We start from the raw sequence: 27773 nt of genomic DNA, 5'->3' as shown, positions 1-27773 counted from the left end.
AGGTGTACAGTATTCTGACCCACCCTGGGTGAAATGGTGTACAGAAATCTGTACAGTAATCTGACCTACACTGAGTGAAAGTGTACAGAAAGGTGTACAGTAATCTGACCCACTCTGGGTGAAATGGTGTACAGAAAGGTGTACAGTGTTCTGACCAAAATTGGGTGAAAACGTGTACAGAAAAATGTACACTGGGTGAAATGGTGTAATTAGAAATTGACCTCTCTTTATCTGCATAAAACAAGGAATTTTTTGTTCACAGAACAGGGAGGTTATGCTAGAACTGTATGAAATAGTAGGTAGACCGCTGCTAGAGTATTGCTAACAGTAATGATTCACACATTACAGAAAGGATTTGATCACACTAGAGACAGTACAGAGGAGATTTACAAGGATGATTGCAATGAGGAAAGCCTTGGATAATCTAGCTTTGTATACTTTGGTACAAAGGCAAGAGTTTTAATTGATGTATCTGAAATTATGAGGTGCCTAAATAGAGTGAATAGAAAGGACTTATTTTTGTTTGCAGAGAAAACTAGGAGCCATAGATTTAAAGTAATTCCTAGAAGGAATAAGAGAATTGTGGAGTAATTTTTCCACACCAAGGATGGTGCGATCTTTAGCTCATAGCCTAGAAAGCGGTAAAGTCAAAATACTCATAGAACTTAAAAGAACACTTGGCTGTGCATTTGAGGGCCATAACCTAGAGGACTGCAGGCCAAGAGTTGAAAGGTAGGATTAGACTAGATTTCCCTTTCTTTTAGCTAGCATGGACTTGATTGACTGAATGACCTCATTCCGTACCACGAAAATTGTTCATATTTCTCAAAGTTTAACTGTGTAGAGTTTGTGATTCTAAAAAAGTTCATTGTATGATATACTGTATGTTCATGGTCATAGATTCCTCACTAATCTTTGTGACTGTGTTGTTTTTAAATGATTTCACCACTTTTTAACAAATGCAGCATCAATCATCTTATAGGGAAGCAAGGCTTTAACAATGCTATAAATCAAAGAGATAGGGAGAGGCAAATCAAGCTCATAACTACCTAACACTGAGGAAAGCAAATACTGCCAAGTGAGCTCAAAAGTTGAACCTGGGATTTTCCAATTAAAAACAAACCTTTCATTTTGACCCAGAAAGCATCTATTTCTCTCACCTGACTGTTCTTTTTTTAAGGCTCTGACACTTGTTGCGTCTGACCTTGTGTTCGCTTTGCAGGTGGTTGATTTCTGCGACAATAAGACCCACAATCGCGAAGCCCCGAATATGCAAAACAAAATGTGCAATGGGAGGAGCACGTGGGATGTGATCAGCAAGTCAGAAGATTTCAAGAACAACCCTCCAGCTCATATTCCTTCTCTTGAGCCAACGTTTACTTTCCTGCATGCCAAAGACCGAGTGCTGTGTTTAGTTCTTGACACGTCTGGAAGCATGGGTGGGGTATGACAATGTGATGTTGGCTCAAGCTGATGTTATTTAAAGGACCATCACTTAGAGTCCTTTGCTGACCATTGTTCATCATGGAGGAGACAAGAAGTCTTTACTTTCATGCAAGACCTGCTTTTTGTAGGGCTATTTCAGTGTAGTGACAGCATCCTCTAGGATAGGAGACCTGGGCTCAAGTCCCACTTGTTCCAGAGGTCTCTAACAGGTTTCAGAAAGCCAACACAGGCTTCATTATTTCTTGTGCCAAACTATAACAAACTACAATTCTGAAATTTAAAAAAAATCAAAAAGTGCTGAAGTACTCAGCAGGTTTGGCAGAATCTGTGCAGAGAACTGAGCTAACCTTTCAGGTCAAGATGACCTCTAAACAGAGCATTTCTGAAACCCTGCCCCATACTCTCAAGCCATTATTTCAATGTGTGTATGATCCTGTTTGTATGCAATGTGGGAATGACAAATGGTGAAAGTGGTGTTTCACCAGGATTAGTGCTGGGACCATGATATCTCATCACTTAAAATATACCAATGACCCAACCTCAGGAATCAAAAACACAATTTCAAAATGTACAGATGACATCTTACTTGAAGTATGTGGCTAATACAGAGGAGGACTGAGACGAAATACAGGGATGACGTTAATTAACTTACATAACTGAACGTACAATTGGCAAATGGAATATGTCTTCTTGATCAAAAACAGAAATTGCGGGAAAAACTCAGCATCTCTGGCAGCATCTGTGAAGAGGAATCAGAGTTAACGTTTCTAGAATTGAACCTGAAACTTTAATTCTGATTTGTTCCCACAGATGCTGCCAGACCTGCTGCCTTTCTCTAGGATTTTCTGGTTCCATTTTATATCCCTAGCATCCTCCGTACTTTAGTTTTATTTGTTTTTACAAAATATGAAGATGGCAAATGGGCTCAGGAGGTTGAGTTTGGACTTGACTTGAGTTCTTTTTGTTTATAGGAAAATCGAATTCAAAGGCTCCAACAAGCAGCTGGGATATTTTTGCTCCAGATCATTGAAGACCAATCATACGTTGGCATTGTTACTTTTAGCCATCGTGCATCTCAGATTCAAGCATTGACAGTAATTGAGAATGAGGATACAAGGAAACGGCTTAAAAATCTTTTACCTAAAATAGCTAGTGGTGGAACAGATATTTGTGCAGGGGTTCGCGCTGGTTTCCAGGTAAGTCCTGTGAGACATTTCATAATTCATTATTGTCCACATCACTTTTACAATTTTCCCACATTGACAATAACTTTGTGGCTTTGCAGGTACTTCGTGGTGATGATGGTGCTACCAATGGTGATGAAGTTGTTTTGCTGACTGATGGGGAGGACAGTGCAATAAGCAATTGCTTCTCAGATGTGAAACAAAGTGGTGCAATTATCCACACAATAGCATTAGGACGAAGTGCAGCCAAAGAGCTGGAACAGTTGTCAATAATGACAGGTAAGTGACATTTAAATTGTTCCACTGATCAAGAATTAAACTTCAGTAGCAAATGAAATACAGGGATGAGGTTAACAGGCAATATTAAGTATTTTTGGGTGCTCGGTTACAATGATAAATGTTCATTTCTACAAACTTCTTTGGAGATTCAGGGAACACCTGAGCCTTACAAACCAGCAATGTCCCTGAAACTTATGAATTTCCTCTGTGCGACCTTATCAAAAACCTTCTGAGCATCCAAATATACCACTTCCACTGGAAGGCTGGAGAAACTCAGCAGGTCTGCAAATATCCGTGGAGAGAGAAAAATAGTTAATGTTTCAAGTCCAGTATGAATCTTGTCTAGAATGTTCAAGGCCTGGCCACAATAGGAAGATAATAAGAAACCCCATTTATGCAGAGCTTTTTGTAAATTCAGGGTGTGCCAAGGTGAGTTGCAGACAAATAGATATTTTTCTTTCTTGAAGTATAATCGTTGTTGCAATGTAGAAAATTGGATAATGCTAAGACATCATCAATCTTGGGAAGTATTACCTCCTCTAAACGAGAGGTTAAGACTGTGGAGAAAAGTAAACCAGAAGTTTCACTATCAGTCTCTCTGCTTGTCACTTCTGTTTGTGACATCAGTAATAAAGGATTCTAGATTGAAGGGTCGACATGTGAAATCAGTTTGGTTGATGCTGAAAAACAGTAATTTGCAGCAAACATTGGTAGAATTTATTTCCATGCACCAAACTGGAGTGGTAAAATTGGGCATAATATATTGATGGATTGATTGATTGATTTGATTTATTCTCACGTGTACCTAAGTACAATGAAAAGGTTTGTTTGCGAGCATTGCAGGCAGGAACTTAGAAATGCCTGCAAAGTGAGAAATATAATTATAATGGGCTATTTCAGGTTACACACAGATTGGGTTAACTAAATTAATACTAACACTGTAGAGGTTAAGAGAGGAGTGTGTTTCCAAGATAGGTTTCCAAAGCAGCACGTTGAGGACTTAATAAGGAATCTGGCTTCTTGGATTTGGTATTGTGTAATCAGTAAGGCCTAATTAATAAACTAGCTGTAAAGACGTCTTTGAGAAATAGTGGTCATACTAATATATAATTTTGCACTAATTTGAATGTGATATGGTCCATTCTTAAACTCAGGTCTTAAATCTGAAAAAAGGAAATTATGAAGATGTGAAGAACAAGTTGACCGTGGTGGATTGGGAAAATACAGTAAATAAATAAATTAAATACTACATGATTTACAACAGACATACATTTGTCTTAGCCACAACACCCACAATAAAGAGTAAATTGACCGTGGTAATTGAAAGAAGTTAATAATGTCATTAGTGCAAAGGAAATGACTCATTTTTGTGCCAGAAAATGTGGTAGGATTGAGGACTGGAAGTAATATACAGCAAAAGAGGGCAAAGAATGTGATTCACAAGGGGAAATTAAACTGTTACTTTGCTTTTGTCTTCATGGGGAGGCGATGGCCTAGTGGTATTTTCGCTGGACTGTTAATCCAGAGACCCAGATAACACTGTGGGGATCTGGGTTTGAATCCCGCCATGGCAGATGGTGGAATTTGAATTCAATAAAAATCTGGAATTAAGAGTCCAACGATGACCGTGAATCTATTGTCAATTGTTGAAAAAACCCATCTGGTTCACTAATGTTCTTTAGGGAAGGAAACTACCATCCTTACCTGGTCTGGCCTACATGTGACTCTAGACCAACAGCAATGTAGTTGACTCACAACTGCCCTCTGGGCAATTAGGGATGGGCAATAAATGCTGCTTAGCAGTGAGGAAAAAAAATATAGAAAATCTCCAAGAGTTGTGAAACTGAAGAAATAAAACAAATTAGTATTATTAAGGGGGTAGTGCTTGAACAGTTAACTGGATTAAAGACTGATGAATCCCCTGGATGGGTGAGCTATCGTTCAGTGTGTCAAAGCAAGTAGCAGCAGAGATAACAGATGCATTGGTGGTTAGCTTTCAAAATTTTTGATTTTAGAAGGGATATTGAGGACTGGAATGTAGCAAATGTAACTATTTAAGAAGTGAGGTACAGGGAGGATGAGTAACTACAGGGATCTTAGCTTGTCATCAATGTTAGGAAAAATGTGAGAATCTATTCTTATGATTTTTATCGACTGACATTTAAAAGAATGGTAAAATTGGCAAGAATCAGCTTGGATTTATGAAAGGGAAATTATGTTTGACAAACTTGTTTTTTGTGGATGTTATGTGTAACATTGATAAAGCAGAACCAGTGGAAGTGGTATATGGTTTGTAGATAAAATTAGAATGCTTGAATTGGGAGGAAAATACAAGCATGGGTTGTGAATTGATTAACAGACAGAGTGCAGAGAGTAAGAGTAAATGGATCATTCTCAAGATAGTAGGCTGTTATGAGCTGGGGTACAGCTAGGAGCTGTTTATTCATAATCTATATAACTGATTTAGATATGAAAACCAATTGTAATAATTTGAAATTTATGGTGACACCAAACAAGGTGGGAATGTAAATTGTGAAGAGAATGCAAGGAGGCTTCAAGAGGATTTGTACAGGCTATTATGCAGAACAGTTGGAATGCCATATCAATAAATGTGTAGTTATTCACCTCAGTAGGAAAAGCAGAAAGACAGAATATTTCTTAAACAGTGATAAGTTGGGAAGTTTGGGTGATCAAAGGGACATGTGTATCATTTTTAAAATCACCACACACAGAAGCAGCAAGTAATTAGGAAGGCAATGTTATGTTGGCCTTCATAACAAAGGGATTTGAATACAGAAGCTGTATAGAGTCTTGGTGTAGTGTACAGTTTCGGTCCCTTTCTCCAAGGAGGGATATATTTGCTATTATGACAGTATAATTAATAGAAGTTTACTGGATTAATCCTTGGGATGGCAGGGTTGTCTTATGAGGAGAAATTGAGGACAGTGGGTCTGTGTTCCCTTGAATTTTGAAAAATAAGAGGCCAGGTCATTGCAACTTACAAAGTTCTTGCAATGGCAATATTTTTAAATAGAATGTTTCGCTGGCTAGTGAGTTTAAAGTCAGGTAACATAATTATATGATAAGGGTTGACCACTTAAGACTGAGATGAGGAGTAATTTCTTCACTCAAACATTAATGATACATGAAAACTCCCTACTCTAGAGGGCTATGTAAGCTCCATCATTGAGCATGTTCAAGATAAAAATCAATAGATCCCTGGAGACTATCACTGAAGAAGGTGGGGGGCAATGTTTCATTCAGGTAGATGATTAGCTATGATCTCATGAATGATCAACTGAATACATATCCCCTGAGTTATAAGTATTAGAGCTGTAAGCATGGAATCAGACCCTTCAGTCCAACTTGTCCATGCTGACCAGATATCCTGAACTGATCCAGTCCCATTTGCCAGCATTTGGCCCAAGTCCCTCTCAACCTTTCCTATTTATGTACCTGTCCAGATGCCTTTTAAGTGTTATAATTGTACCAACCTCCACCACTTCCTCTTGCAGCTCATCCCATACATGCACCATCCTCTGAATGAAAATGTTGTCCTTTAGATCCCATTTAAGTCTTTCCCCTCTCACTATACCCTCTAGTTTTGGATTTCCCTATCCTGGGGAAAAGATGTTGGTTATTTCACCCTATCCATGCCCCTCATGATTCTATAAACTTCTATAAGGTCACCCCTCAGCCTCCGACACTCCAAGGAAAATAGCCCCAGCCTATTCAGCCTCTCCCTATAGCTCAAACCCTCCAACCCTGGCAACATCCTTGTAAATCTTTTCTGAACCCTTTTAAGTTTCACAACATCCTTGCTATAGCAGGAAGCCCAGGATTGAAAGCAGTATTCCAAAAGTGGTCTAACCAATGTCCTGTGCAGCCACAACATGAACTCCCAACTCCTTTACTCAATACACTGACCAATAAAGGCAAGTGTACCATACAGTTTCTTTACTATCCTGCCTGTTTGCAACTCCACTTTCAAGGAACTATGAGCCTGCACTCCAAGGCCTCCTTCGTTCAGCAACACTCCCCAGCACCTTACCATTAAGTGTATAAGTCCTGCCCTGATTTACCTTTGCAAAATGCAGCACCTCACAATTATCTAGATTAAACTCCACCTGTCACTCCTTGGCCCAGCAGCCCATCTGATCTTGAGTTTTCTTTGTTCTTGTTTTAAATTTCCAATATCCACGGTAATATTCTTTCAAGTGAAGTTTTCCAACTTTGACCTCAGCTAATCACCAGGATCTAATTCCAAAGCTACCTTATCCATCACCTTGTAATCTGTGACTTAATATCACCCAAATAACTTAATCAGTCAACACTTTTACTTTCAATTCTGCTTATCATCAGTTTCATGGTTAGGTTTTGTGATTTGAATTTGTGCAAAGCCTTTTTCCCTGATCAGTTGTGAGCTCTACATTGATCTTATTATTTTTCACATTCAATCTTTAGGAGGTTTACAGTTTGCAGCTACTGATAAATTGGATGAAAATGGATTAGTTGATGCTTTCACTGGATTAGTATCGGGAAATGGTAACATGAGTCAACAGTCAATCCAGGTTTGACTATCCTTCAGAGAACGACTTTGAATTCTTGCTGCGTTCTGCTAACAGGCATTTCGGTGTTTTAAGATCACTGTTTTGATTTCTTGCAGCTTGAAAGTGCTGGAAAGAGCATTAAAAGTAATGATTGGTTCAATGGTACGGTTTTCGTCGATAACACAGTTGGGAAGAACACATCCTTTGTGATTACGTGGCAGACTGTCAAACCACAAATGTTTATCCGTGATCCCAAGGGAAATCTTTACGGAGATGGAAGCTTTGACTTGGACACAGTCTTAGTTACAGCTCGCCTTCAAATTCCTGGCCTGGCACAAGTATGGTTCTGATTGGACTGTGTGTTTAAATTTTCTCTTTGCTTTATCTTTGACTTCCTTCTTTTCAATTAAAATGGCGTGTTTTCCTATCAGTCAGGAGCCTGGACATACAGCATCAAAAATGCAGCTAGAATGCCTGAGGTTGTAACCATCACAGTAACATCACGGGCAGCAGATGAGAATATTCCGCCTGTGACAGTCAACGCGCACCTCAATCAGGACGCAGCACATTTTCCAAGCCCACTGGTCATTTTTGCAGAGGTCAGCCAAGGCTTCTTGCCTGTTGTTGGTGCCAAAGTGACAGCCACAGTGGAGAGGGCTGATGGTCACATTGTTAATCTTGAGCTATTGGACAATGGGGGAGGTAAATACATCCATTGTCGTGGAAACCAATTGGCAATTGGTTACGTTTCATTGTGACCAAAGTAAAACATTATCATTAGTTAACATTCTATACATGCAATCCTGCACTTCACAACTGATTTGTCTTTTTATCTTTAGGTGCTGATATTGTTAAAAATGATGGAGTTTATTCTCGGTATTTTACTAAATATGGTGGTAATGGGAGATACACCATTAAAGTATCTGTACAAGGAAAAGATGGAATAGTAAGGTTAACAACCAGGAAACAAAGCCATGCCATGTACATCCCAGGATATGTACAAAATGGTAATGTATTAATAGACAAATGTACGTACGTGTTATTGAATTATAATATTGCCTGAGTCAAGCCATTTAATATTGTAAATTTCATCAATCTCCAACCCAATGACAATTCCAATGCTACCTTGGACGACTTCCTATATACCCTATAACTCTAGAGGGTGGTGGGCGTGTGGAATGCGCTGCCTGGGAGGGTAGTTGAGGCAGGCAACCTCACAACCTTTAACAAAGTTCTCAAATGAGCACCTGAAAATGTCATAACATTCAAGGTTGTGGGTCAAGTGCCGGAAAGTGGACTAGTATAGATTTAGAATAGTTTTTGTCGGTTCAGACTCGATGGGACGAAGGGCCTCTTCTGTAATGTACAATTGTATGAAATGGCAGATCAGTACTACCTTCTCAAGCATTGAGGGACTGGCAAAAATACTGGCTTAGATAATGAAGCCCACCTCCTGTGAAAGAATGAATAAAAGAAATCTTGAACCTCAACTTACCCAAGAACTGCATCCCTTTATGAATTAGAATTAGAATTAGGTTTTATTGTCACGTGTATTCAAGTACAAGGGTACAGGAGTACAGTGAAAAGTGTGTGACGTTGCCATTTCCCTAATTTATACTGGGAAAAACGGTAATGTAGAACTTTTAACTTTTCTCCTTATTTCTTTATTTTTGTACCTAATCTATTTTATTGCCTAAGATTTGTGCCTTGGTACTTTGTACCTAAGATGATGCCATGTGTGACAACATTGTACACCTTTCACTGTACTCCTGTACTTTTGTATTCCGGTACATGTGACAATAAAACCTAATTCTAATTCTAATTCTAATTCTAAAGGTACATGGGTACAAAAGCTTAGATTAAAAAGTAGAAAAATAAAATTAAAAAGTTCAAAATTACAGTCCTTCCTAAGTGCTAAACCATGAAGTTGTATTCATTCATTACCCTTAACCCCATTGATTGATATCAGCTCACACTGCCACAATGCATCAAATCCCAACTCCATGATACTGATGAAACCTGGAGGGAGGCTTAGGCAAGAAACACACCTTCAAGTAAACACATTGTTGCTAACCCAACATCTCAACAGCCAGGCATCGATCTCCTATGGAGCATATGTAGAATTTGGATTGGACAAATCTAGTGTGTGTACCTGATGTACATGTGGAAGCTTGACTCATCTGAGCCATTTAAGCAACTTCTTCAAACTTTTGATTCTTCCGTTGCTGACCTCTTACGTGCTCCGCCCACCTCCCTTTGCCCTGCCATTGGTGATTGTACATTCAAATAGGAATATATGAACAGGGGTAGGCCATTCAGCCTGTTGAGGCTGCCCCACCATTCAAAATGATCATGGCCAATTGAACACCTCAATGCCTTTTATTCGCCTCATTCTCAAAAATTCTGTACGTTAAATACGAACAGCCCAAGACCTGGACCTCCCTCTTTAACCATTTCTCCTCTGTAAGTGCTTTGTTAAAGACTACCCATTGACCAAATCTTTGGTCATCACATCCAACACTGCCTTCTTCATCTCAACATGAATTTCTTGATTATGTCTTTGAGGAGAAGTTTTTCTCTGATTTTATTGTTTAAAACACATGATTTTGCAGTAGTAATGGCTACAAAAATAGACAATAATCCAAAAGTGGTGGCAATGCACCAAGAATCATAGAATCATAAAATCATATAGTACAAAAGAGGCCCTTTGGCCCATCAAGTCTGTACCACTAAAAATATACTACTACCTACATTTGCCCACACAAGCCTTGAATGCTATGATATTTCAAATCCTCCTCCAAATACTTTTTGAAGTACTGTTAGGATAAACAGATAAACCATCTAATTAATCTGTCATTTTTGAGTAATACAGAAAAAATAGCTGTGTAAATTACTGACCTCTTATTTTAAAGAAAAAAAACAACTGTTTCATGAATGCTGTCATGCAAATAGCCAACGTCCTGTGAAGCAATCTGATAAACCACTTGGGCTACAAAACAATGTGAGTTAGTAACAGGCAATAAGCATATTATTTAATCACAACCTGCAAGCACATGAAAGCAATTGAATTCTTTGCATCTAATACAATCATTTCCCCAAGACACATTGAGCTGGGGAAGATTCTTGAACTCATTTGATCTGACTCTTCAAGGATAAGAAACCTACCACACTAGAAACTTGCAGGCACGCTGATTGGTCAAGATTTTGTTCTGGTAATGACCCTGAAATTGCCAGTGTTTGAATCATTGGCCCATTGAAATAGACAACTCCTCCTTAACAGTTTTGTGGGTGTAACTACATTACGTGGATTGGGCAGTTCGAAAAGGCAGCTGGCCATCACTTTCTCTTGACAATGAGGGATGGGCAACAAGTAATGGCCTCACCTGTGACAATCACATCCTGAGGATAAACGTTAAAAATCAACTTTCAAATGTTTTACTCATTTCTGAAATGTGTCTTTCTTTGCTTTTCTTGTAGGTCAAATTCAACCCAACCCACCAAAGCCTCCAGTGGACCAAAATGATTCTCAGATACAACTGGGGAGCTTCAATAGAGTGAAAACAGCAGGAGCTTGTGTTGTTAGTCAGGTTCCTGCCGGAACTCCCCCTGATGTGTTTCCCCCAAGTAAAATTATTGATCTTCGGGCAACAGTAGTTGAGGATGCAATACAACTGACTTGGACAGCACCAGGCGATGACTTAGATCAAGGAACTGGTAATTTAATTTATATTTCAACGCATACATTGTGAGCAACTCCATCACTGAGTTATCAGCCCATCTTAAGTCCAGATGTCTCCATCAAATCATCAATCAATGCTTTGGTCAGTCAGTTTCATTGCTTAGCTAGGAATAGGGTATTACTTTTGTCATTTGTGTATTTCTGTTGTTGAGTATTTACTAAACATTATATTACAAGTGAATGACTGACTGTATTTTAATCTGAAATCTTTAAGTGTCCTCATCTTTGTTTCAAAAGGAGTTATCATAGAATCCCTGCAGTGCAGGAAGAGATCATTCAGCCCTCTGAAGAGCAATCCCACCCAGATTCAGCCCCTACCCCATCCCCATTACTCCATATTTACCATGGCTAATCCACGCAGCCTGCCCATCCTTGGACAGGACAATCCAGCATGTCCTATCCACCTAATCTGCACTTTTTGATCTGTAGGAGGAAACCAGAGCACCCAGAGGAAACCCACACAGACATGGGGTGACTGTGCAAACTCCAAACAGATAGTTGCCCAAGGCTGGAATTGAGCCCAGGTCCCTGCTACTGTGAGGCAGCAGTGCTAACCACTAAGCCACTGTGTCCCCCTGGCAATGTTGTATTGACTTTAAGCAGCTCTGGGGAAAGTCGCTTCAATCTTTCCTTTTCAGCTATTTCCTCCCAATCCTCATACTTTTGCAAAAGACATTGAATCATTGTTAAAGGTTTACTTTAACTCTTGCGTCCTTACCCTTGTAACTATCAAAAGTGGGCAAGGCTTGATAATGAGCACTGACATGTGTGTGGTGGCCAGGCATCCCAACCAAGTTCCTTCCAATGCCCACACTTTCAGGGGACAAGCTTGTGGCTCAACTCATTCCGACCCGATGTACCAAACCCACCCTGAGTGAAAATTGAGGCCATGACATTAACTTTTAAGAGTGTCTTTTTGTTACTTCCCTAAGCCACCGTACTGTACAATTAGATATTGTAAAGGGCATGTTCCTGAACATGAAACACTCAGACCACTCACAGGAGTGACCAGTACCATTATATTTTAGAGAATACTGAAGCCATTCGAGAGCCAAAGTTGTAATGGGGATGAGTGTAATTCAAATATTAAATACATATTACAATGGGAGACCATAATAAGACCATAATAGGAACAGCAGGAAGCCATTCAGCCCCTGGGGCATGCCACACCATTCAATAGGATTATGGCTAATCTGACATTTCTCACGTCTACTTTCCTGCATTTTGCCCATAACGCTGGATTCCCCGACTAATCAAACCTTCAGTAGACACAAGAACTCTGCCTCTACAGGTCTCTGTGGCGAGGAGATCCAAAGACACCCAATCCTCAGAGAGAAGAATTCCTCTTTATCTCAATCTTAAATTGACATGCCTTTATTCTGACACAATGCCCTCTGATCCTAGACTCTCCTGTGAGGGAAAACATCCTCTCAGCATTAACCCTGACAAGTCCCTTAAAAATTCTTTACATTTCAAAGACATTACCTCTCATTCTTCTAAACTCCAGTGAGTAGAGTCCTAACCAGTTCAGACTTTGATCATAAGGCAATCCCTCCATATCAGGGATCATCCTGGTGAACCTTCTCTGAGCTGCCTCCAATAAAATAATCTCTTTCCTTAAATAAGGGAGAATCCCAATGAGATTAAAACAAATGTTGGGCTGAATGGTCTTCTCTTGTTTTGGCATTTTTTAAGCTCTCAATTTAGTTCCTTTTTACCATTTTCCTTGCTCAACTACTTGAGCAAATCTGGTAGTGCGTAAGAGAATAACGTCAAGAGATTGAAAGATATATTCACTTGCTTTTCTTTTCTTGTAGCTTCGTTCTACGAAATAAAGCTCAGCAAAAACTTCTCACAGCTGAAGGATGATTTTCCAAATGCTCAAAGTGTAAACACCAAAGACCTGAAGCCAAAGGTGGCTAGCTCAGAGGAATCGTTCACAGTATCTGAGAACATCGAGTTAAAAAATGGGATAGTAATCTACTTTGCAATTCAGGCATTTGATAAAGAAAACAAGTCTTCTGACTTATCAAATATAGCGCCCACTTTCTTTTTGGCTGGTACAACCTCAACTTCCCAACCAACCTCAACTTCCCAACCAACCTCAACTTCCCAACCAACCTCAACTTCCCGTCCAACCTCAACTTCCCAAACAACCCAACCTCCGTTTACCACAGCCATTAACATTTCAGAAATTCTTATTATTGTTGGTATTACTGTCATTATTGTCTCCTTGATAATTTCCATCACTGTATGTGTTGTGACTAAAAATCGTCAGAGGAGAGTATCACCCAGTTAGGAAATGTACAGCTAAAGCCAGAGATAATCAGCAATGTCATCAAAATTCAACAAAATTCAATTTATATCTATGCAATTTAATTCATGTTCAAAATTTTTGGCGAAAAGCTTGGACTCCGCATGAATGTGGAGCATCCCTTCTGATGTTGAGCTGAAATTGTGTAAATTAAATGTATGAGTAAAGTGTATTTCTGTAAAAGGCCTGACAGAATCTATTAAAGTTGAGCTGTACAATCTGAGATTTGAATATAATCTTTATCCTTTACAATGATGTTCAGTTTTCCTGCTTGTGTTTGGAACCTCATGTTGTTTCTATTTGGCCAAAGAAAATTTGCAACCAACATCAATATGGTTCTGTTTTGGTGCCAGCAGGGGCATCAGCCAATGGAAGGCAACAATTTAAAGCTGGAAACTATTCATTCTGTGTCCCAATCTAAATCCCGGTCCTGCAGGAACACTTTCACCAGGAAGACAGACACTTCAGTCGCCAGAGTTTGTATCTTGCTAATGTGTTTTATTTATGGGGAATTGTGATAAGGCCTCTTCAAGCTTCTGATTAGATGCAGTTCAACTGAAGAATTGATTTGGATCAGCATAATGCATTACTGCCTCCTCCGAACCAATCCTAATTGCTTCTGATGCAACTGATTGTTGAGAGGCACAGTGTATGAGAGATGGCAAGGCAGATCTCATTCAAAAAAACACCACTAAAGAAGAGAGAACAAAAACCGAAGTTGCTGGAAATGCTCAGTAGGTCTGGCAGCATCTGTGACGGAAAAATCAGAGCTAATGTTTCGGGTCCAGTGACCCTTCCTCAGAACTCAGACCCAAAATGTTAGCATTTTTTCCCATGGCTAATTCACCTAACCTGCACACACATGGACACTATGGGCAATTTGGCATGGCCAATCCACCTAACCTGCACATTCCTGGACACAATGGACAATTTAGCAAGGCCAATCCACCTAACTTGCACATCTTTGGACTGTGGAAGGAAACCGGAGCACTTGGAGGAAACCCATGCAGACACAGGGAGAATGTACAAACTCCATATAGGCAAGTCACCCGAGGCTGGAATCAAACCCGGGTTCCTGATGCTGTGAGGCAGCAGTGCTAACCACTGAGCCACCATGCCACCTTGTACTAGTCTCACTTTCCACCACTAGACTCATAGCCTGAATGTTATGATGATGGATTGCACCCTTTAGACTTCTTTAAACCAAAAACATATCTGTTACTAATGAACAGAAAATTGAAACCAAAGAGATGTTTGTGACCCATGCCTTGTTAGCACCGACAAAATGTGGACATGATTCGATTTGCTCTTCATGGACCTACACCGGACATCCAGCCAGGTTTCAATTATTCCCACATGCACTGGACAAGTAGTTTGCAAAATTAAGCACAGATAAAGGATACTTTCCTTTCGCATGACAATGAACTTTTACAGAAGGCAAGCAGGCCTTTCTGTCCACTTGGTCTACATCAGTACTTAGCTAGAATATTTCTTTCTCTAAAGTATTCATTGGCATCCTGCTCAGTTTCAGTGCTCCATATACATGAAATTAATGTAGCACCCTTTTAACACGCTGTCCACTGTGGCTGAACTATTCTTTGTGGAACAGCTTTCCAACTTAAACCAATTCTGTTCCAACTACATCAGAATAGGAATTATTCACATGTGTTTTATCACAAATACGCAATCCAACTGCACAACTATTTCTTCTGAGGTATAAGGCTTTTTGCTGTTTGGGATCTGTATTTCTCTGCAGTCCTAATACGAAACAGTTTGGACACTTGCCAGCTTTCGAGATAGATTGCAAATGGAGGGATTCATTGACCTGACAAGATGCTCACTAGGTTAAATTTTTTAGTCATTCAGAAATGTGCTTTATTTTGCTGCATAGGAAGTCCATCTGATTTCTTTTTGAGGATAGGGAGAAGTAAAGACTTGAAACTCAAAAGCAATTAACAGAAGGGTTTGGGTTGGGAATTCCAATATGTGAGGCCTGTAGGTGGCTCATGGAACAGCAATAATGCAGTTAAGAGAAGGATAAAGCGGACAAAGTGGGAAGAATAGGTAATTTAAGAGGGGTTGGTTTTGCAATGGAGAAAATGACAAAGTCCTGGAGGAGGGAAGCCACAGAGAGATTGAAACACAAAGATGAGAACTTCAAATCTGAGGTACTGGGAGTAAATCCAAAGCTAATGGAAGTGCAGGACTTGATACAGAATGGGACACAGGAAACTGAGTTTTGGATCGGATGGGATTTATAGGAGATGGGAAATCAGTCAGAAGAATGTTGAAACTTTCCAGATAAGCACAGGGCAAGAAGTATGCTTTCACTTCTGCCTTCCTTGTTTTGTTTTTAGAATGTGAGAACTGAACATGATCTATCCCCATCGAGTATGCTTTGCCTCCTGCTGGGTATTTATACCTGCTGAGGCGGTATATGTTGGCTCCCATAACATAAGAACTAAACATCAATATTGTGTTTATTAAAGCTTCTGTTATAGATACGTTATAGATAAAGGTGCTTCAGATTTGGCTAGTATTAAACTATTTGGTTACAAAAAATAGCATTAGCATGTCATGCTTCAAGTAGTCCCAGATCAGATGGAGTTGGTCACCTTTACACACTCACGTAACATAGTATGGTAAAGTGATGACATATCACAAAAATGTCATGGAGTCATAGAGATTTACAACACGAAAACAGACCCTTTGGTCCAACTCATCCATGCCAACCAGGTATCATAAATTAGTCTAGAACCATTTGCCAATATTTGGCCCATATCCCTCTAAACCCTTCCTATTTATTTACCCAACCAGATGTCTTTTAAATGTTGTAATGTACCAGCCTCCATCACTTCCTCTGGCAGCCCATTCCATACATACACTATTGTCTGCATGAAAAAGTTGCCCCTTAGGTCCCTTTTAAATTTTGCCCCTCTCACCTTAAACCTATGCCCTCTAGTTTTGGACTCCCCTTGACTATTCACCCTATCCATGTCCTCATAATTTTATAAACTTCTAAAAGGTCATCCCTCAGTCTGCGATGCTCCAGGGAAAATAACCCCAGCCTGTTCAGACTCTCCCTGTCGCTCAAACCCTCTAAACCTGGCAACATTATTATAAATCTTTGCTGAAGCCTTTTAAGTTTCACAACATCTTTGCTATAGCAGGGCGACCAGAACTGAATGCAATATTCCAAAAGTGGCCTAACCAATGTCGTATACAGTTGCAACATGACCTCCCATCTCCTACACTCAGTGCACTGACCAATAAAGGCAAGTGTACCAAATGTCTTCTTCACCACCCTGTCTACCTGCAACTCCAATTTCAAGGAACTATGAACCTGCACAACAAGATCTCTGTGTTTGGCAACACTCCCTAGGACCTCAGGGGGGAAAGTTCACACGCAGGCTCACTCCACTCTGCTACTGAACTAACTCTTCCTGTCAGAGTAACCTATAGATGAGGAATTTTTATTTATGTTCCTGTAAACCTCTACAATTCTAGACAGGGTAAACTCAGGAAGCATGTGCCAAGGAACTCAGAGTCCTGAATCAGGGGTCACAGTCTAAGGAACTGAGTAAGCCATTTAGAATGCTGAGAAGAGGTGTGGTGAGTTTGTGGAAATTCTCTCCCACAAAAAGTAGACGGCACGGTGACTCGGGGACCCGGGTTCGATTCCACCCTCAGCCAACTGTCTGTGTGGAGTTTGCACATCCTCCCCGCATCTGCGTGGGTCTCCTCCGGGTGCTCCAGTTTCCTTCCACAGTCCAAAGATGTGTAGGTTAGGGTGGATTGGCCATGCCAAATTGCCTGTAGTTTTAAGGGATGTGTAGCTTAGGTGGGTTATGCGGGATGGGTCTGGGTGTGGACTTGTTGGGCCGAAGGCCCTGTTTCCACATTGTAGGGATTCTATTCTATGATTCTTACCATTAAGTGTCTCTTAAAAATACGCTGTTGACTAGGTCTGAGATGTGAAAGTACAAATGTACAGAGTTAGAAATAAATATTTTAATGGGCTCAAAAACAGCCGAGAAGGGTGCTGGGCTTAATGTTTTTGGAAGAGAACTGCTGATTGGTTAAAGGGTGCAAGTTCATCAGGATGTGGAGTGGCTTTGAGAATATGAAATATTCCAGAGTCAAGGAATGCAAAGTTCATGCTGAGGTGGAAGTAACAGCTACTCTGGCTCAAGGAAATACATAACCTAAAATCAAATTTCATCAACCGCTGATATGCCTGAGTGATATTACCTGTGGGTGAACGTAAGATTATCTGATTGTGCAACTGACAATCATTTGCAAGATTTGCAAGTCAGAGATAACCATTGAACGTAACAGCTTCATTGCACAGAGTGTCACATGTTAATGCTTAAATGAGAGTCTGATGCATTTATATTGGTCAAAATAAAGCTATAATTACAGCCTAACATTCACTTGCAATTAAGAATGGACTTAGAGGTTTTCCTGTTACTGTGCATTCTCAGACAAACACAACAAGGGCAAAAAAAAAGAAAGTTGCTGGAAAAGCTCTGCCTGTCTGGCAGCACCTGTGAAGAAAAAAATCAGAGTTTACATTTTGGGTCCGGTGATCCTTCCATTCTGAGGAAGGGTCACCGGACCTGAAACGTTAACTCTGATTTTTTTCTTCACAGATGCTGCCAGACCTGATGAGCTTTTCCAGCAACTTCTGTTTTTGTCCCTGATTTACGGCATCCGCAGTTCTTTCGGTTTTTATAACAAGGGCAAAGTTGAATCAAAGCAGAAAGAGGCCATTTGACCCATCAAGTTCTGCAGCAGTGCTCCAAAGAGCAGCCCTCCAATCTATCCTAGTAACACCACATTTACACATCCCTGGATACTATGAGGCAATTTAGCATGGCCATCCACTGAACCCACACACCTTTGGTCTATGGGAGGAAACTGGAGCACCCAGAGGAAACCCAGGCCAACAGGGGGAGGATATGCAAACTCCACACAGACGGTCACGCAAGGCTGGAATCAAACCTGGGCCCCTGCTGCTGTGAGGTAGCAGTGCTAACCATGGAGCTACTATGGTGCCCACTGGGAGAGGGTTTCGTGGTCAGTCCACTGGCACTCAATGCCACACTGGTGACAGTTCAGCTGAATGTAAATCAGCGAGCAGCACACCATCCTTTCTCAGGCATGTAACTGCTTAAAAATATATTAATTCACCTGATCCAGATTTACCTTTCACATCCTTAGGAGATCCCAAAATTCTTTTGCCCCAGTGGAATAATTTTTGGAACATAATCAAGTTGGAAACGTGGCCAACCTGAAAAGCAATTTGTGAGCTAAGCTCACACAAATATCGGAAATTGCTGGAAAAGTTCTGCAGGTCTGGGAGCATCTGTGCAGAGAAATCAGAGTTAACGTTTTGAGTTGAGTGACCCTTTCTCAGGACTGTTTGACATTAACTCTGGATTTTCACCGCAGATGCTTCCAGACCTACTGAGCTTTTCCAGCAACTCCTGTTTTTATTTCTGTGTTACAGCACCTGCAGTTTTTTTTTTCGGTGTTTATCACACAAATATCAACATAATAATAGCCAGGTAGTCCTACTTTTGAACCACGTTGACTGGGGAATAAATTTTTGGCCTCAAACCTGAGGGAAACCTCAATATTCTTCTTTGAGACAGTGTTGTTTATGTTGACCTGAGAGAGCAGATGGGCCTTGATTTCATATCCCAACCAAAAGGCAGTCCCATAGCATTAGACCATCCGTATGAATTAGGAGCAGGAATAGGCTAATCGGCCCTTTAAGCCTGCTCTTCCATTCAATAAGATCATGGGTGATCTGATTGTGGCCATATCTCCACAAGAATCTGACTTTCTTCTGTTTACTCCCTTGCTAGTAAAGAAAACCTATAGCTTTGCCTTAGAAATAATCAACAACCCCGACTCTGAGGAAGTGAGTTCCAAAGACTCAAACTCTGAGAGAAAAGAATTCTTCATGTCAACATCTGAAATGAGCAACCTCTTTTGTTTTAAAATTATGTCCCGCAGTTCTGGTCCACAAGAGAAAGCATTGTGTCAGCATCTACCTTACAAGTCCCTTTAGATCCGATATGCTTTGATGAGCTTACCTCTCATTTCACACAACACCCAGAGCTACCAATAGACACAACCTACAGCATAAAACCAAAAGAACTGCAGCTGCTGTAAATCAGGAACAAAAATAAAGTTGCTGGAGAAGTTCTGAGGAAGGGTCACTGGACCCAAAACGTTAACTCTGTTTTTCCCTTCACAGATGCTGCCAAACCTACAGCATGCGTGCTTCATCTGCATCTCATTGCAAGTGACCTAACCAATGGTCATGAAAGATTGTTCCAGTCGAGAAAAATGTCGGAATTTTCACTGGGTCCCTCAAACTATTGCAGCTCATGGCTGACCCATGTTCAACTCATTCAAAACATTACAAAACGGTTTGGGCTTCCTGAAGCTGGCTTGATTTCCAAAGTCCCTTGGCGCTCCATTGGGACCAACCAGGGTGTAAACACATTGTTAAATCATTTGTTTCATTGACAATAAGAAGCAGCAGATGTTCTGAAAAAGCTGCTAAGTTCCCTCCCCAAATGACACTGATGCCATGTTGATCAAATTATTCTTCTGGGATACTGAGAGATTAATTCCTTTGTTGGCAATCTCTGCTCTCAAATACTTCTCATGATCTCCTAGAAATGAATGTAAATTATATTTTATAATTCAGGTGGCCACCTACTGCAGGGAACACCTGTGTCCAAATTTCACATTCTTCTGTAAGTGGTATGGTTATACTTCCTAACCTCAACAACTATTAAGTCAAGTTTTATCCATGTACAGGACACATCAAGCCATAAAACAACAAGAATAGGAAAAGACCACAGGGTCCATTAGCTCAGTGAGTCTCTTCTAGTATCAATAGCATCCTGGCTGGTCTTCGATTTCAAGTTCACATTCCTGCCAGCTTCAAATATTCCTTGGTTCCTGGAGAGGCCATAGGTTGAGGAAATTAGGACAGTTTTGAAGATAATGGAGAGAAGAAGGCTGAGGTAAGGTTTGGTACAGATTTTCAAAATCAAGAGCGTGCTGGATGGCAAGCTGTTACTGCTTGTAATGGAAAGAAAAGTATGAGAGAACATAGATTTAAAGTGAGGTGAAAATGAGACAAGGATGATGCAAGATAAAACTCTTTTGCACAACAAGGAGTTAAAGTGCGGAATGCACTGCCTGGAGATGTGGTGGAGGCAGGTTTAAGAGAGGCATTTTAGAGGGCATTGCATGATTATTTGGATAGAAATCCGTTCAGGGGGTATGGAGATTCTTAAAAGGCTTGACAAGGTAAATGCTGAGAGGATGGTTCCACTCATGAGAAAGTCTAGGACCAGAGGGCATAGACTCAGAACAAAGGGGTGCCAATTTAAGACTGAGACTCATGCCACAGAGAGCTGTGGGGGCACAGAACTTGTGTATATTTAAGTCTGAGATTGATCGATTCTTGATGAATAGGAGAATCAAGGATAAAAGGCAGGAAAGTGGACCTAAGGAATGTCTGATCAGCCATGATCCTACTGGAGAAGGTTTGAAGGGCTGAACAGCCTACTCCTGTTCCTATTTCTTATGGCTATGGTCTTATGGAAAAGACAGATGATTGGTACAAGGTAATAGAACCAGTGCAGGTGTGATGGACTGAATGTTCTCTTTCTGCATCATAACAATTCTTTAGTTCTGTGAGGCAAAAGAAATGTTTGCTACAACACACCTCTGGTAGGACTTGAACCAAGGCTTTCTATCTGTGAGGTAGGAACATCACCACTGAACCACAAGAGCCTGAGGAAAGTTTTGATCTGTCTGTTCTGTTACAAGTTTGGATATTTTCCTAATCAATCTCTTTGGAGATGTTATTACAGATCTCTGGAGCAGGTGGGACTTGAAACTGAGTCTCCTGGCTCAGCGATAGGAACACTACTACTGTGTCACAAGAGCTCCTGAAGAGGTGATAGATATTTTCAACTCAACTTGCTCAGATGTAGGTGGGACTTGAAACCAGGCCTCCAGGCACAGAGATACTACCAGTGCAACACAAGTGCCCCTGAAGATGTGACAGATATTTCCTAAGCAACATGTTCAGAGATGCTATTACATGGCACTGGAGCAGGCAGGGCTTGAACCCGAGTCTCCTTGCTCAGAGGTAAACCATATGCTGCAACAGGGCCCCCAAAGATGCGACACAACAAAGACACAACAAAGATTGCATAGGTTACAGAGAGGAAATGCAAAAGATTGAGGACTCTTTTATTTGGAAACTTCAGGCAAGCCTTTGCACTGGAAGTCAGCATTTTCATTACACTTATGGTATTGTTTCATGCAACACCAGAGCCAAAGGTTTGTTATCAAATCTGAAAAGAAACAGGTCAGGATTGCTTACATCAGTACACTTTTCACAAATTGTCCTTCAATGTTCACAATGGTCACGATTCACATTGAAAAATTTTATTGCGTTCTAAAAATTATGGACCACGGAAGTTAGGCATGTAAAAAGGATTTTATTACACTGTTACCAACATTGTTCAAATGACGAAATAGACTTGCCTCATCAGCGTTATACCAATAACTAAGCTCTAACTCTGGGAACTGGGGGTAGGAGGGGGGCGCGGTGTAGCTCCCATCCCTCTAGGGCTATGTGTCCAAACCAAAAAGGCAGATAGTAAAAATGCATAAACTGCCAGCTGGCAAATGACCCAGGCCACACTGGTAGAAGAGTTAACACTAACATCACCAATGCAAGAAGCAGCGTTTGAAATTCAGGTTAACATCTTACAGGGATTTGGTCGTGTGCAAGTAATTTAACTGAATTAATGACCCTGGAAACCAGGCTAATGTCTGGGGTCATGGGTTTGAATCTTACCAGGGCAGATGTTGAAATCTGAATTCATAAAGGATCTGGAATAAAAAGATTGCTTAACGGTGACATCATCAATTGTTGACGGTTCACTCATGTCCTTTACAGAATGGAATTTGCCATCCTTCCCTGGTCTGAGCTACATGTGACTCCAAACTCATAGACAGCCAATTGACTGAATTAGGGATGGGCATTAGATGTTAGTCTTGCCAACGATGCCCACATTCCATAAATGAACCGTTAAAAAAAAATTCTATGTTGAGCAACTCCAGTGCCTCCCTCACCACAGACTCACAATGTTCAGTATGAAGTGATGTGAATGAGCTTTGAGGCAGCAGTGTTGTTTAGTGGATGCTTAAGGCTTATTAGAAAGAGTGCTACAAGGTAATATTTCCGGGCATTAGTTGATTTCTCAGCACTGGTTGTGTTCAATTGCTCTGAAAAATTCACTTTGCCTGCCCCAAGAGATTTTTTTGTTTTGCTTTTGCCCCACTGCTGCTCTTAAGGGGCAATAACAAAAAGTGACTCTGTGGTTAGCACTGCTGCCTCACAGTGCCAGGGACCCGGCTTCGATTCCAGCTTCAAGCGACCATCTGTGTGAAGTTTGCGCATTCTCCCCGTGTCTGCGTGGGTTTCTTCTGGGTGCTTCAATTTCCTCCCATAGTCCAAAGATGTGCAGTTTAGATGAACTGGCCATGCTAAATTGCCCATATTGTCCAGGGATGTGTAGGTTAGGTGAACTGGCCATGGGAAATCAAGGGTTACAGGGATAGGGTAGGGGGTTGGGTCTGGTTGGGATAATCTTTGGGGTGTTGGTGTGGATCCGATGGGCCGAATGGCCTACATCCATACTGTAGGGATTCATATGATTAACTTAACTATTACCAGGACTGTAGATGTAGGTAATCTGGCAGGGTTGTCTTTAGTGAAATGGGGACCAGGAGAAGCAACATAGAAGACTTCACAGAACTCTGATTACTCGAATCCTTCCTTCCAGTTCTGACAACTTGAAAACTTCTATACAAACTCTTACTTGTAGATTCACTCAAGCCTTTGCACTGGAATTCAAGACTGAACTGTTGCAAAAAATGAAATACCCCTCCTGAATTGAATTAGCTTTATTGTCTTTGGCCTCATCTCACATACTCCAGACTTTATTACCCAACCATCCTGAAACTTTTGCAATCCACTATAGGGTGTTGTGTACTTCCTTCACAGGCGATGCCAACTGCTCACCAATACTGTTATCATCAAGGCTGTACAAAGGTAATTAAACAATTTCTGTCTATTACTCTTTGAACTCTGGTGTTATAAATTATCAATATCTGAATTATTGATAACAACTAATCTGGTTTATGGGTGCCATTTGACATGCAGGAAACATTCTTGATCAGACTGATCAAGTGTGGGTGTAGTGATAAAATTCCAAAAATATCTTTACCTTAGTGTTTAGCTGTCTCCTGTGTGATTCTTCTATAAAGTGCTCGAGGGTAAAGCTGGAGAATAATATATATAGAGACATAATTATGCCTATTAACCTGGAATTTGATATAGTGACAAAATTATTGAAAATATTCAGGTGAAATGTTGCGGTGCTGTCTGTAGTGAATTAATTATTTTGTTTCATTGTATGTTTTTTAATGTTATATTTTATTGTTTACAATTCAGGACTTGCTGGGAGGAGAACATAACATATTAAGTTCTCTTTCCTATCAGCATTTGATTCTAAACCTGGGTTTTTGCTTTACAGGAAATAGTGACTGCAGCATCCTCCTACCTTCACCGAGCTACCAAACAGCAAGTTTATTTCACAGATTCAAAAATCCTGCTGCCTCTAACGTGGCCAGTTGGTTCCCACCCAGTTCAGAGGCTGACGTCTCAATCCTAAGAATGAGTTGTAAAGAGATTAATCACCTGCACCCTCTTCCTGCTCAGCCAATGGGACTCCCCCTGAAAACCTGGTACCAGTAGCAGTACAGGCACTGCTCAGAGCTAATTCCCAGAAGGATCTGACACTTCCCAGAAGTTTTTCCTCATTTTTGGTTTTTGATTTGATTTGATTTATTGTTATCAGGTGAACCTAAGTTTTACAAGCGTAACAAACAAGGACACACAGATCATAGACAGAATTAGGCATACAGGAAGGAGAGCATTATTAATAAGTTTTAACAGACTTAGAATTGAAGTTTAAAATCCCAGAACAGTTGTAAGAAATGTGAGAATAAGATCTGCTGTCGAGAGTTCGCAAAGAATCATCCGTTGTCAGTGCCATCTTGAAAAATCTACAAGTTGCTTGACAGTTCTGCAGCAGAAAGTTAAGGAATACCTCCTTCAATAATAAAGAAGGGCATAGTACTTAATGTGGAGTGATTACATTGTCAGGTTCAGATCATAGAATCCCTACAGTGTGGAAACAGGCCCTTCAGCCCAAGCTGCCCTTCCAAAGAGCATCCCCCCACCCTGACTCATTCCCTTACCCCAGCATTTCCCTGTGTCTAACCCGCACATCCCTGGACACTACTGGCAATTTATCATGGCCAATCCACCTAGTCTGCACATCTTTGGACTGTGGAAACCAGAGAATCTGGAGAAAACCCACACAGACATGGAAAGAATATGCAGCAAACTCCACACAGGCAGTCACTGAACCCAGGTCCCTGGCGCTGTGAGGCAGCAGTGCTAACCACTGAGCCAGCATGCCACCTGGTTGTTGGCTTCATGTTCAGTTAGGTGCACCTTCACACCTTTCGGAGCAGAAAAATCAAGGCTGATTCTTTAATATCGTGCAAAGGGAGTGGTGCACTCATTATTTGAGTTGAAGTGTTAAACAGGTGCCATCTGCTCCCATCGCCTGGATATAAAATATCCCAGGAGTTAGCCCTAGTGACTTGGCCAATATTTATCCCCCCAACAAGATAACTACAGTATATTATCTGATCATTATCTAATTACTGTTTGTGAGAGTTTGCTTTGTGCAAATTGCCTGCTGTGTTTTCTACAATACAGCAGAACATTAATTCACGACATTCATTAATAAATCACTTTAGAAAATGTGTCATTTACTGAAAAGTGCTTTGAGACATCCAGTGGTCATGAAACACATTACATAAATGCCAATTGTTCTCGTCTGTAAGTCAAGGATGTCTGAATATGTGTTCAAAATATACAGCATTCTACAATTTATTTTGGGTTACTTTGGGGATGGAATTCTACAATCCTGTCTCGTTCATCATGAAGATATGATCCCAGTGGGTTTGAATGTTGTTAAATGTTCTTCTACCTCTGCTTAAGATAAATCTCTGATCTATTTGAAAGTCTAACGTACACAGTGTTACAACCAGTCCCAGGGCAAGGGTCCCTAACTTGTTATAATCCCAGGTAAGGATGGATGAACTGTTCCTCCTCTTCTTTATTCACTCCCCTACCTTTGCTGGCTGCAGCCAGTTTAATTTAGAAAGGACCCCTTCCCTTGTGGATACCTTTTCCCATCCCAAATGTATTTATGTTTTAAAAGAACACGATCTAGCCAGACTTACTAGAGTTAAAGAATGTGTGAGTTTATTAGCTAATAAAGCACAGGAAAAAATAATGAAATGTGAGACTGTTATACAGGAAATGGCAGAACCCTTAAGAGTACTGATAGGCAGAGGGATCTGGGTGTACAGGTACACAGGTAACTGAAAGTGGCAACGCAGGTGGAAAAGGTAGTCAACAAGGCATACGGCATGCTTGCCTTCATTGGCCAGGGCATGGAGTTTAAAAATTGGTAGGTAATGTTGCAGCTTCATAGAACCTTAGTTAGGCTGCATTTGGAAGATTGTGTTCAATTCTGGTCACCGCACTACCAGAAGGATGTGGTGGCTTTGGAGAGGGTACAGAAAAGATTTACCAGGATGTTGCCTGGTACGGAGGACATTAACTATGAGGAGAGGCTGGAGAAACTTTGGTTGTTCTCACTGGAACAATGGAGGTTGCGGGGTGACCTGATAGAGGTCTACAAGATTATGAAGGGCATAGACAGATTGGACAGTCAGAAGCTTTTTCCCAGGGTGGAAGAGTCAGTTACCAGGGGCCATGGGTTTAAGGTGCGAGGGGCAAGGTTTAAAGGTGATGAACGAGGCAAGTTTTTTACACAGAGGGTGGTGGGTGCCTGGGACTCTCTGCCGGGGGAGGGAGTGGAAGCAGATACTATAGTGACTTTTAAAGGGCGTCTTGACAAATACATGAATAGGATGGGAACAGAGAGATATGGTCCCCGGAAGGGTAGGAGGTTTTAGTTGTGATGGGCAGCATGTCGGTGCAGGCTTGGAGGGCCGAAGGGCCTGTTCCTGTACTGTAATTTTCTTTGTTCTTTGTCCTACCCAGACACACAGATTAGAAATAAGTTTAAAATGTAAAGGTTAAAAAGGAGTGCATGGATCAGTCTTTGGGTGCATATGACAAATTAGTTGTGAAATATTGCAGCCAATAGGGGTGGGTGATTCTGGTAGCAGTGACATTGAGCTGTTGTTTGGAGATTCTAAGAGGTTCCAGCTGGATGACCACTTTACAATCACTACAGAGGACCAGCCAGTTGATTTTTCTAAAACACTCCTACCTCCTGGTGGTGGAAATCGTGGGTGGCTCTGTGGGGGAGAGTAAGTGGTTGTGATTTTGTCTTCCTGTCTTTTAAAGGGTTTTTTTTTCTGGGTTTTAGTTTGCTCCTATGAAGAGACCATTAAAGCACCAAGTCACTGAGACCCGGGTCTCATTGCTCGTGGAGGGGAAACTCTTTCCAGTCAGTGCATCACATGGGCATATATCGATAGCAGGTACTGACTCTGTCACAGTTCCAGGCAACTTCCGACTGAAGAAAGGGAAGAAGTACATAAGGAAACAGAAGCTGCAATTTGCAAATCTCTCTTGGAGTTGCAGTAAACCACATCTGTGCAACTGAAGCTGATGATAGGAAGAGTCAAGCTGCAGTAGCTATAGAGGAAAGGCCCTGTCGACATAGTAAGGGAAGATCTTGTGATTCCTGTGTGGGTGAACTTTAAGGAACACAGGTCCAGCTGTTTTATCTAGTTGCATAACATCTCTCAGCCATTGTGCATGTAGTTAGGAAAAAAAGGTTCAAACGAAAAATGTCACGGAAAGAAAGGAAATTGTAAAATCACTTTGCTATGGAAGAATGTGATGGTAAAGTAGAGAAGAAATCACTAAACTGCACAACAATGTAGGTAAATATGCATTGAGACTTCCTGGCTGAATTCAACTTGTTGTATAATATCACATCATGTTTCAAAATATACCAAGCTTTTTTTTAAGAAATGCCCATATCCAAGGTAAAGCAGTAAAATATATGACAAGAGATAGTAGGAAC

The 27773-nt window shown here is 40.8% G+C and overlaps 2 protein-coding genes across 2 annotated transcripts in view; one reads left to right on the top strand and one right to left on the bottom strand.

Moving 5' to 3' along the window:
• The window catches only part of LOC109935476 (calcium-activated chloride channel regulator 1-like), a 26203-nt gene extending 12509 nt beyond the window's left edge, over nucleotides 1-13694 (top strand). The window contains exons 6-14 of the mRNA XM_048602227.1: nucleotides 1223-1444; nucleotides 2418-2642; nucleotides 2732-2909; nucleotides 7374-7480; nucleotides 7576-7797; nucleotides 7891-8161; nucleotides 8299-8466; nucleotides 10937-11173; nucleotides 13016-13694. Of these exons, the coding sequence (XP_048458184.1) occupies nucleotides 1223-1444; nucleotides 2418-2642; nucleotides 2732-2909; nucleotides 7374-7480; nucleotides 7576-7797; nucleotides 7891-8161; nucleotides 8299-8466; nucleotides 10937-11173; nucleotides 13016-13497 (2112 nt within the window). The 3' untranslated portion in view covers nucleotides 13498-13694. The remainder of the gene's footprint in view (nucleotides 1-1222; nucleotides 1445-2417; nucleotides 2643-2731; nucleotides 2910-7373; nucleotides 7481-7575; nucleotides 7798-7890; nucleotides 8162-8298; nucleotides 8467-10936; nucleotides 11174-13015) is intronic.
• Nucleotides 1-27773, bottom strand: part of LOC109935475 (protein BCAP-like) — a 193305-nt gene that overhangs the window by 107917 nt on the left and 57615 nt on the right. The gene's annotated exons all lie outside the window — the stretch shown is intronic.

The sequence above is a fragment of the Rhincodon typus genome, chromosome 10 (genome assembly GCF_021869965.1).
Source record: "Rhincodon typus isolate 14 chromosome 10, sRhiTyp1.1, whole genome shotgun sequence".
NCBI classification, from domain to species: Eukaryota; Metazoa; Chordata; class Chondrichthyes; order Orectolobiformes; family Rhincodontidae; genus Rhincodon; species Rhincodon typus.
This window is presented reverse-complemented; position numbering and strand designations above follow the sequence as displayed.